The sequence below is a fragment of the Myxocyprinus asiaticus genome, chromosome 15 (genome assembly GCF_019703515.2).
Source record: "Myxocyprinus asiaticus isolate MX2 ecotype Aquarium Trade chromosome 15, UBuf_Myxa_2, whole genome shotgun sequence".
In the NCBI taxonomy this organism is placed as follows: domain Eukaryota; kingdom Metazoa; phylum Chordata; class Actinopteri; order Cypriniformes; family Catostomidae; genus Myxocyprinus; species Myxocyprinus asiaticus.
The window spans coordinates 40,574,230-40,586,884 of record NC_059358.1 but is presented as its reverse complement, the minus strand read 5'-3'; the positions used below and the strand labels follow the sequence as shown (position 1 = coordinate 40,586,884).

The 12,655-nt window shown below is 35.7% G+C and overlaps 1 protein-coding gene across 1 annotated transcript in view; it reads right to left on the bottom strand.

The window, feature by feature from the left end:
- Positions 1-10,980, bottom strand: part of LOC127452623 (brain-specific angiogenesis inhibitor 1-associated protein 2-like) — a 33,304-nt gene extending 22,324 nt beyond the window's left edge. The window contains exons 1-3 of the mRNA XM_051718245.1: positions 10,604-10,980; positions 1,198-1,309; positions 910-985 (exon numbers count right to left, since the gene is read on the bottom strand). Coding sequence (XP_051574205.1) covers positions 910-985; positions 1,198-1,245 — 124 coding nt within the window. The 5' untranslated portion in view covers positions 1,246-1,309; positions 10,604-10,980. The remainder of the gene's footprint in view (positions 1-909; positions 986-1,197; positions 1,310-10,603) is intronic.
- Between the last annotated feature and the right edge of the window lie 1,675 nt (positions 10,981-12,655).

Genomic DNA, 12,655 nt, shown 5'->3' with positions numbered 1-12,655 from the left:
TGAACATACATGAAAGTCCAGAGAGTTCTTGTGGAATTTTATTTTAGAGCCTGTAGGGTTCTTTGAAATAACTTAAATAATTTGGCGAAGTAATATGGAACCATTATGCGGTCAAGACCTGGAACTACTTCATAGCCGTACGTTTACTGGAAAATAATTGCACACCTATATATATATATATATATTTTATTTGTCATAATTTAGTTTTTTAGTTCATTTCATGACCATTTTCTACCATATTCAACCTTTTCTACTGGTTATTTTGCACTGCGTTGCCTTTTAGAAATGCTGTGAGATTGCTGTTGGGTCAAATATTGTTTTGACTGCCCCTTCAATAAAAGGCTCTTTGCAAAGCAAAGATTCACCAAACAGTCCATGCTAAAATGTGCTGCTCCAGCTGTTAAGATCAGACTGAAATAATCAGAGATCTTTCTAAAAATAAACTTAACAAAACACAGACATGAAACAGCTGTTAGAGGTGATTTCCCACAGGTGCCAAGCCTTACCGCACTCTCTCAGCCTTGCTCTCCACAGACATCACACTGAATCACTATACATTGCCACTGTATTGTAAAGATGGAACACTCTCTGGTGTTCCGCGGAAGAAAAAGTTATAGTTTTGGAACAACATGAGGGTGAGTAAATTATGACAGAATTTCCATGTTTGGGTGAACTTTTCTTCAAGAATAATAGCATCTATTCTTCACCGAATAAGTATCATTATTTTGTAATGTCATATGTCAATGTTTCAGATCTCTGACTTTAGAAATAAATTCAATAAACACTCTTTTTGGACTAAGGAGTTTAGTTCTGAAACTTTCAGTATATTTTAATAGTAAAATAAGGTCTTTTACCAAGGAAAATTGTACCCCTCATAATATGACTAAACTTTAAATAATGATGTCTGACCTGTCAAGGCTTTTTCATAGTGTTTCCCCATAGTGACAAAGTTCTTCAAACTGGGGTTAAACTGGTCCAGAATACCCTGAACACAGAATCAACAGTAAATCATGACATAACGATTAACAAATTAATAGGTAATTATATTCCCAAAATGAATGGATAAATGAATAAATCCTCACATGCACATTTTTGCTTTCATAACAGGATGGAGTGATAAATGAGGAGGAATAGTGGAAAAATAGTCTGTGCATCTATTAGATGAGATGTCACTCTGCAGCGGATAAGTACACATACCTTATAGACATTTTCTGTCATCTTGTTGACCTCATCTGAACGTGACATTGTTCCAGCTTCAGTTCCAGAGTAAACCTCACTTTTACACTTTAGGAAGTCACAGCACACACCACTACAGAATATGAGCATAAGAACAAGAAAGACCGCGTGAGAATGAAAGGAAGGCATACAGATCTGTATACAGAACAGAACACTGACAATAATTATTGCAACCTGATCTCATAAAAACATGTTACTGTACCTAAATTTTTTGCAAAAATTTGTTTGCACATGAGCCCTTTGAAATATCCCACCCCAATTTCCTGTTTCAATAGGATATATATTAACAGAAGAAAGAAAACTGCACATGTAAAGCCTTTTCATGCGGTCCTAAGAAGGAATTGCAAGTCGAAATTGATCAAATTTAAATTTACAGCTGACACGTACACTGCAGCGCAATAGAACTGCTTTCAAATCTGGCTACATACCCTCTATGTGCTTGTATTTGAGAACAAGTATTTTCACATATAAATAAGTTGTTAAATGTAAGCCTGCAAAAGTTGAATATCATTTTGAATTTGAGCAAACTTATTGAAAGTAACCATTTCAGTAAAGTTAACTAGTTGCAAGTCCACTTCAGTCAGATTTGTGATTACAATAGCGTTGCTATAATAACATCAATTGAACTGTCTAAAACACATACAATTATTGTATTGTATCCTATTTTACTCCTATTATCGTGTTCATATCTTACTCTACAACACTGGCATTAATATGGAGTTGCAGCTATATTAACCACCACTGTTTTAAGTAGGCTTCAGAATAGTTGTTAAAATGATAACGATTATTTTGCTCAAAATTATAATCACAATTGTTAATCACAATTATTCTCTCATTTGAGATTTCTTTTAACACTTCAACAGATTTATTGCACTTTCATGTAAGCCCCCCAAAAAACAAAAACATGGTTTCACTGTGTTTAAAAACAGTGAAATACAGAGGAACTTTGTGTTTCAGCTTTTCATGTTTTTGTTTTTTTTAATCCAGTGAACTTAAGTATTAAACTGTATTATTGTAATACAAGTATCATTATTATTACTATTATTATTAATATATAAAATATGAATATGTTTCTGTAATAATTTCATAACTTGCATTGACGCAGCATTGCTATGCGTTTTCGAGCCTTCATTTTGGCAGGAAAAACTAAAGGTTTTTCTCCCAATTTGGAATGGCCAATTCCCAATGTGCTTTTAAGTCCTCGTGGTCATGTAGTGATTTGCCTCAGTCCGGGTGGCAGAGGACAAATCCCAGTTGCCTCTGCATCTGAGACCGTCAACCCACGCATCTTATTATGTGGCTTGCTGAGTGTGTTGGCTTCACGCTGTCCACTGTGGCAACCACACTCAACTCACAATGCGCCCCATCGAGAACAAACCACATTATAGCAACCAAGAGGATTTTACCCCATGTGACTCTACCCTCCCTAGCAACCGGGCCAATTTGGTTACTTAGGAGACCTGGCTGGAGTCACTCATCACGCCCTGGGATTCGAACTAGCAAGCTAGCAAACTCCAGGGGTGGTAGACAGCATATTTTAACCACTGAGCTACCCAGGCCCCCACTAAAGGAAGACCTTTGAGTTTCTGTGTTAAATTGGCAACAGCTTTGTGATCCTCATTCCAAACATGGCGAAATGCTCTAATCAGCTCTCAACTTTATATTTGTTTAGTGACCTGTGTTGGCCATACATATTTGTAATTATGCAAATTTGCTATTAAAGTAAACTTGGAGTGCTTTAAATGCATCGCGTTTAGTGAGTATTTGCAAACCGCACAAACCAAAAAAAATCTGAGCACATCTGTTCCAAGAACTTCTTGGAGACCGCTGAAAACACCATATCATGAGTCTCATGTGTGTTCCAAGTATGTTTAACATGCTACAGACTGATCAGAGCAGCGCACATATGAGCCATACGATATGCAGCTATATATTTCAGAGCGTGCTTGAAAGTGAAACAGTGACTGGTCAGTTACAAACTTCTGAAGAGAGCATGATAGGTCAGTTGAGGTGAAAATTGACTTCTAAAGAGTTTGTGATTTGGTCTATCATCAGTAGATTGTGCCCATAATGAGAATGAACAATGCCTTTTTTTTTTTTTGTAAACTGGCTGCTAATTTGCTTACTAGCTCACTAATCCTGCAGAAGATTATGCTTAATTAAGTGTGTGAGGCAGAAACCGTGGTCACAGTTTAAATATGGTAAATTGTGCAGCTCTACTTCAGAGGAATGCTTAACACTAGATGTTAGAAAATTGCTGAAGGGATTTTAAAAATGGGTTTCTATTCAGCCACAAAAGCATTATGGAGGTCAGGCATTGTGTGATTGTGTGATTAGGCCAAGCTCGCAGTCATTGGCCCAATTTATGCCAAAGATGTTTGGGTTGAGGTCAGGGTTCTGTGCAGGCCAGTCAAGATCTTCCACACCTGTCACGACAAAGGGGGATTGTCGTTCTAACACAAGAAAGAGGCATCTTGAAACCAATGCCACAATACTGAAAGCGCCAGTTGGTTTGGCTAGTTAGCTACACTAGTTAGCCCCTGCTGGTAGATGTCATAACTGCACCATTCTGCGGGTGCACTGTGTGCAAGAGGTTAACAAAAATAAAACACTTAAGAACCAGTGGTCTGTCTATCCATGGCTAAACTCAAGCATTCACATTAACAGTTAAGATAGTAGTGTTTTATATTTACAGATTAGTCAAGAGGATGACTTTTACATTTAAAATAATTGTCTGAACTCCAATCATATTTAAACACATATTAATAAAAATGCTTTTATTTTATACAGTATAAAATAAAAAAGAGCTGTTCAATTACATACGATCCAAACTTTAATGTATTATTTAGACCTATTTATTCAGTGTGCAAGAGGTAATGGCTTACTTGTCTTTCTAAACAAGAACAACTGAGGAGCTGCAACAGGTAATTTTACAATGAAAACATTTTCCCTTTAATACAGTTCGCAGTAGTTTTACGCTGGCTGACAAGTGCAGGTGCATGTGCCCTGCTCCTTTCCTCGAATTCGTCCAATGGGATAGGAGCACTCAATGTGCGCTGCACAAAAAGTAACAAAAATTGTCTAAGTTTTGCAAAGGCCAAGCAACCACCACGATGACGTCACTTTGTGCACGTGAACCCTAGCGGACAAGGGGACGTGTCCAGTAAACCAGGCTTTACTTGAAGGCAACAGAGCCAGAGATCTTCTATACTGAGATAACAACCTCCGCGTTTTTACCATAGGAGAGAGCGTAACTGTAAACTAGCGTGTTATGACAGTAAGTCACTGTTTGTGGATACCATACAAATGAATGGGGAGAGCAGTAAAATGATACTTACCTGTTGGAAACTGTTCCATGTCTTCTCTTATAAAACAGCAATTATATCATAATAAACTCCACACATAGTTTATTCCAAAAGGATTGTTTAGTGTAAAACATGTTGAAGATTAGCGAACAGGCGGTCAGTTCATTAATGAGTAATGACCTATAGAATGTCTATGGGACTGTCGCGTTATACATTGCTTTGCTAACTGGTTTCCATAGACTAATTGTTTTTTTGCCGATAACTTTAAAGGCAGACCTACTGTGAGCGCCGAGGTTGTTCATCTATGGTATATGCTTCTGTTGAAGCCATCAGTCCACGTTATTTCAAATTCATTGTTTAAAAATCATTTTTGATTGCGGAATTCCTGGTTAACAACTCCATTACCCATGATCCAGCAGTGAAAGATTGACCAATCGGAGAACCGCTGCCAACAAAGCCCGCAAAATGTGCCCAGGAGCAACGTTTGTAATGTTGTGATTCACCTCGGAGCTAGTTGATTTGGTTCATGGCTTAAAACACTTTTATTATGGATTTTATGAAAAGCAAAAAAAAAATAAATGGGAAAAATAGATGGCTGAAAATGTCAGCGGGCACTCTTTCACTCTATTGACATGAGTCTTGACCTAGGGCCCATTCTTAGTATGTCGCTCAATACATGATATAGCATATACAAGATCTTCTAATAGTGACTTTTTTATAGTATATTTGGTTCTTTAAATGTGTGGATTTAATTCAAATTTCTGAAAAGGACATGCTGTATATATACTAATATACATATACAGTATATATTTAGTATAGGCTTATACATTAAATACATTCAAGTAAAAAAGGTTGGGAACCACTGCAATAGACCTCAACCCTTAACACACAAACCTCAGTAATGGTGAAAATCAACAAAACTCATTAAGTTAAAAATGAGCTCCTAACATCACCACACAACAATTAACTAACAGTGGCAACAAAAAACAACAATAACAGCATATATAAAGTCAGCAAACTACAAAAAATTATCCTGTAACACTAACAACATAATTTATCCATGCTGCAGTGCAAACTGGGAACTCGCAAATCAGCAACATTGTCTAATATGAAATTGTTCGTTCAGACAGCTCTGTTAGGCTGTTGGGACAAAATTTGGAGGAATATTGTTGGTTTAACATATGTTTTTATGTAGATGCAAAGTAATTCACATTCTGAGTTTCTTTGACTCAAAAACTCCCATAAGCTGGATAAAATGCAATTTCATTTTTCATTATTGTGGCACTGTTTAGATACAAGGTAAATATATAACATTTGTTGTCCCACAACAAGGTTTATAAAAATAACCTGCAACACATAGAACATGTTACCAAAAGCCATTTTACTGAGACAGTAATACTCAGTAGTGCAACCAAGTACTGACAATGTTTAAGCACTAGCAGCCGGTGATCCCGTGCATGAGCATGGGAAGTGTTTTCATGAAGGCAAAGCTGTTGTTTGTTCTAGATATTTCTTTTTCACATTAACAATAATTACCATTAAACAGGGCAGCTCTAGCAGGACAGGAATGTGATGAACTTCTTTATTAGACAGGTGGTGTTCCTCTAAGCCATATGTTTCACATCATTGCTCATTAGAAGCCTACAGACAATTCAGTTATTGAGCTTGTGCTGCACTGCTGAATTTGTTAATGAGTAAACATCATAATATTGGTAATGTGGCATAACATATCAAAATAAGGACTCCAAGGCCACCCCTGTTTGTGTGAGCCTGTATAATAATTTCATAGTCAGAGTTTGGGCCAAGCCATAATAAGACATTGTTATTGCATGTCTTAAGTTCATGAAATTGAGTCACAATGTCACAATGCCCTGAAGGAGAACAGTGTTTCCCAAGCACAAGAGTCAACCCACTGAATAAACACAAATCTAGCGCTGCTACAATGTGGAAAGATCCAGAATAAACAATCCAGTCAGGTTTACCCACCACATAAAGCTTCATCTCTAATGGGCAGTGTTTACACTAGGCCATCGGTCTCATGTGTGTGTTACTGGAGAAGGATTAGGAGGAAGAATTTGACCCAAATGAAGTGATACAGTGAGACCCTGAAAAACATTCTTATTTTATGACATCCATCTTGCCTCTTCTCTTCTCTTTCCTTTCTTTTTTTTTTTTTGTGATATACAGCACACTGAAAACCTACAGATTGCATCCATTGATTTATCCACAATTCACAACAGTTATTTATTTATTTTTAGATAATAAGACCCCATGAAATAGCTTGATGAGAGCAGTTTTCTTTTTTGTGTTGTTGTAATGTTCTCTTGAAACAGGATATATTGAAGGATTCGCACCTTTAAAAAGCCAAAAGCCTTTGTTTACATCACAGCCCAGAACCATGATTTGCTACATGCTATTGCTAGTCAGAGGCAGGTGACTAGCACCAGAGACAGTTTAGCAAAGATGGACCACAACTATAAAATGAATTAGAGAAATTGGAATGTCCAACAGCCAATGGATGTAGCATGCGCATTAGCTGAACCAGCCTGAAAAAACAACAAAATTTTTTTTGCGTAATCTGAGCTAAAGAAGCACAGTTTATGATTGTATTGTTGTAAGATTTTACTGCTGATTGCAAATATGTTCTTTGATCACAATCTTGACTAACTGTTTTGGAGATTTCTGTATTTCTCCATTCAAGTATATAGGAGCTGCACTTTTATGGCACTTGTTTACATTGAAAATAGCTTCCCGGCCTGCCCGGGAGTGTTCCAAAGATGGCCGCCGAGTGAACTGACCTACCTGAAAGGGACTTTGCTAGCGCCCCTGAGTGCAAGATTTTTCCAGAAGAGAAATTGAAATTTCAAAGAGACTGTAAATTTAAAATGTGCATATCTGTTAAAATTTTGGTTGATCAAATACAATTTAGTATTTTAGGAGTACACTTACATATGTAGAGGCTTCGAAGCCAGTGGTGTGATCAAGTCATGTTGGAATGATCGTATTTACGAGTTGAGTGCATTTCAATTTTAATGGGGTCTTTAAAGAGTAATGTTAACAGATATGTCCGAGACAATGATTGCATGCATTCATTTAGTTTTTTTAGTTTGAATTTCAAGGGAAAAGTGGTTTATTTGGGTTTTTTTATAATTTGTTCTTCATTCAGGTTTTTATAAAATAAATAAGAAAAATCCCACACACTACCATTGCTTGCAAAACCAATCTAAAACTCTACATTAAGGTTTGAAATCAACGTTGAGAGAATGTCACGTGGAGTTGACATCAATGTGTTCGATTTTTAACTAGATTTGAAGCAAGGATTTGAACACATTTACGTCAGCGTTTTCACTTGATTTTGTTCACTTTTTTTACATGCACATGTGCAGTTGCCAAGGAATAGTTTGCCCAAAATTAATATTCTGTCATCTTTTACTCGCCCTCATGCTGACATTTTTTCTTTCTTTCTTGTCTGGAACACAAAAGGAAATGTTAGTCAGAATTACAGCCTCAGTCACCATTCACTTTCATAGCATCTTTTTATCTATACAATGAAATTAAATGGTGACTGAAGATATCATTTTGCCCTTTGTGTTTCACTGAAAAGGGAAAGTCAAATGGGTTTGGAACAACATTAGGCTGAGTAAATGATGTGAATGCTGAGTAAATAAATGAATGTTTATTTTTGGGTAAACCATCACTTAAAGGACAAATGTTTACCTGACGGGAACTGATGTAACCCCATGCAGAAATCTGACATGTGGCCATGCTGTATATGAACATTATATTAGTTAATATATTTTAGCATATGCATATTTAAATTCCACTAGTATTTGGGAAAATATGTTCATAAATGCAAACGGCCATTTTTGTAATATTTTGAAATATATGTTGCATACATGTACAGGTATGTAAAAAAAAATTATCAGTGAAAAAAATACGAACAAATATTTCAAATATGTGTTTTACATGTATTGCCATGTATGGAGCATTCTACCTAATTAGTTCAAATTCAGAGTATATACAGTATATGTATGTATATATGGACAAAGTTTTGGGGAAAAAACAAACATTTTAAAACGTTTCCAAATAGGCCTATATATAGTATATACTGTATCTCACTGTATGTATATATATATATATATATATATATATATATATATATATATATATATATATATATATATATATATACACACAACAGTTAGTTCTGGTCCTCAAATCTGTTTGGACGAGAGATGTTCTATGAGCACTGATGGTCTCACACCATCAGCACTCCGATGCTTTACTGTGTGTATCACTCCACTTGTGTTCATGTCATTCTAAACTAAAGTGTAAGAGCAGTGCAGATGTGTTAAGAGCCATCTGTCTCTTTACATTTAATTTTGTGACATTACATATTTTAGCCAGCAGGTGGAGGCAAAAGACCATTTTTGTGTGTAAGACGTGAAGCGAGTCAGCATCACTCAGTGTTTATATTCAACAGTGCTCCATGATCGCTTGTATTACTACTACACTACTAAAACTAGGAAATAGCTTTAAACGGCTTTAAACTAACAACTTCAGCATTAAGACTCATCACAACTGAAAGACAAAACAGACTGATTAATTACACAAACTCAAGGCGCTTACCTCTTACTGGACTTTCCACATTGCATACATACTGTTCAAAATGGCGAAGGAGATTGCGGTTTCTATAGTGAAAGGCTCTTGCACACTGGCTACCGCAAAATAGAGAGGAATAGCCCCGCTTGGACGGCTATTTTTCCACTGAGAATATAGGATGCATTTCACCAAAATGACATTATCTTTAGAAAGTTTACTAACAGACTACAGCATCATCAATAGGTGATCGCACACGCTCTCTCTCTCTCTCTCTCTCTCTCTCTCTCTCTCTCTCTCTCACTCACTAACACACACACACATACACACACACATCCTTGTTTCTCCAATAACATGTTAGAAACAGCCCAAGATGTGACACTAGTAGTTCTGAAGTTATGTTTTTGAGAGGCTTGGATGCATCATTTGGTTTGAACAAAAAAATGGCAGAACTGATCCGTCGTGTAAGAAAGTAGTTCCATGCACAAATGCGTTTTTTGTGACCGTACTCAGTTTTTCCTAATTTTTTATTTACTTGTTCATTGAACTGTTGTATATAAGAATATCACACTCGCAATCGTGCTAAATGGCCCTACATCAGCACTGCTGTGATTATCTACAGCACTCGTCCTGCGGCCGAATCACAGCAGTGCTGATGTAGGGCCATATCGCACTCTTGCTCTTGTGATATTGCTTAAATATATATATATATATATATATATATATATATATATATATATATATATATATATATATATATATATAGTAGCCCATCATATCTTAGATACACATATCAAGTAAAAGAACAAGACAGTTTTCATATTGTATTTTCTGAATAAAAAAAAATAAAAAAAATGTTCCTCTCTCAAAATGTGTCACTACTGAACATAGAAATACACCATAATAAAACGGATTATATTTATCTACTGTATTAAAAATGTAAGATTATTTTTATGATTTTGTCTGGAATATTTTCACAGCAAAATCAATTATAATGACAATTTAACAAATTTCAAAGTTCAGTTAATAAGATTCGTCAAACTCTAATGCAACAGCTCTCTTGAAAAAATCACAAATTTGATTATACTGATTAGAGAGATCATAATTGTAGTATATGATCATCTGCCCAGCTCAACAAGTGTCCTCTTGTTCTGATAAATACATTAGAAAAATAATGCTGATGGATGTTTCTTATATCTGTATACCCAATGCCTGCATGTCATTCTAACACGTTTAGCAGAGAGACTTCTACTGTCACTCATCAATGCAATAATTAATCAGTTACCTCATTTACAACTTGAAGGTTCAAGGAATGTAATATATATGTAATGTAATAATCACGTCCATCAAGTTATTTATATATCAAAACAAGAGGACACTTGTTGAGCTGGGCGTCCTTTATCATATTAATTATTAGTTTAAATGAGTAAACTAATTATTTCCATATGTGGAGGAATTCCTACCTTTTCTATGTCCATCGTTTCCTCGCCGCGTTGTCTGATCTGTTTTTTTTTTCTTCTTCTTCTCAGTCGCTGCACTTTTCCTTTTACTACTTTTCCCTTCAGTGGTGGGGGTAGTTTGTTTGACCCAGCAATGCAGTAAATCCCTCATCAGCCCTCACCCCCCTCACCCTATCTTTCCCAAACTCCTCACCCGAATCCAGGTCAGATCATACTCGGTGCCGTTCAGTGCCGTTCCTCATTGTTCTCCCGATTACACTCATTCCTCCAAACTTGAAATCTTTATTCCGCTGAAAATGTCGATTCACACGCTATACATACACTGCCCGTGCGCCTCAATCGCTCTCTCTGTCCTGGACAATGTCTTGTTGCTTTCTCTATCTCTGTCTCTCACTGGGACTGCATGTCAATGAGATAACGGGACTGGCCTCTGAATAGCGGCTCTGCTGAATAATGACCTGAAGTTTTTTTAAGTTCATTACTGCACCACATTCACCACTCAGATACTCAATCCTTGACAACCATTCAAACTTAATCAGATCATTTTTGCCTTATTGTTATTGCCTGGACTAATGAGATTGCAACATGAATTTAATGGCAAAATATCAAAGCAATCTGGTCAAACAAATAATTCTAAACTTGTTCTCAAAAATATCTATAGCCTTCTTTCCTCTTTCAAACAATATATTTATTATGATGTTGGTTAGTTTTAGTGGAAGTCAGTTCCCCTCAAGTTGGCAGGTTTCAGAGTAACCACAGGTGTAGTTCATCACATTAACAAAGAGTGTGTTCCTCTAATGTTAAATACTCCACACCAGAAAGTGATAAAATACTTTTTGTGGCCACTGTATATTCTATAGGCCTATATATTTCATCTAAAATATTGATGTTGAAAAAAAATTTAATGTCCACTTTATCGTCTACCCATAAACATGTGCACATTAAATTAAAAGAATATTCCAGGTTCAATTCAAGTTAAGCTGAATCAACAGCATTTTAGGCATTATGTTGATTAGCATATATATATATATATATATATATATATATATATAAAAAAAAACTCGTCCCTCCTTTTCTTTAAAATAAAAAAAGGAAATATTGAGGTTATAGTGAGGCACTTACAATGGAAGTGAATGGGGCCAGTTTTTGGAGGGTTTAAAGGCAGAAATGTGAAGCTTATAAGTTTATAAAAGCATCTTAATTCTTCTGTTAAAACTCATATATTATTTGAGCTGTAAATTTGTTTAAATAATAGTTTTTATGGTCTTTTTATGGTTTGCAGTGTTGAGTCATCATAGCAACAAAGTTGTAAAATTGGCTATAACTTTACACTGAAACGGTTAGTAAGTGATTTTATCACACAACAATCATGCTAGCACACATACTGTTTATGTCTTGTGGCTATACTTTTGCAGCAATGTGTATTTTAACATTTATGGATTGGCCCCCATTCACTTCCATTGTAAGTGCCTCACTGTAACCCAGATTTTTGCTTTTTTTAACAAAAGGAGGGACAAGTCTAAATTAATTTTTGTGGTAATCAACATTATTCCACAAATGCTGATGATTGAGCCAAACCTGTATTGAACCTGGAATATTCCTTTAAAGTATTAACCATCAAAGTACTGGCAAGTATGCAGATGTGAAGAACCTGGCTGAGTTCAGAATACTACTCTTACTATTATTAAGATATGGCAGAAATATAGTATGAGAGTATGCCATTATGAACTCAGCCACTAACATTTTTAATCTCCAAAGAACCGTACAAACAGCAAAAACATGATTAGTAAGAGGGTTCTTGCTGAACATAATGGTACAAAGAACCATTGAAGAACCTTTATTCTTGAGTGTAAAGAGGATTTCTTATAAGATATGTGGCCACCAATCACTTAAGTCATAACATGAAAACTACTGTGAAAAACTACTAAATAACGGCACACAGTAAAAATTACACCTTTACTTGAAACACTTCTTTTATTATATTAAGGGGTTTACACGACACAGTCTCATTAACATTTTTAATAATTCGCATGATATGGTGAAATTGTATGATAT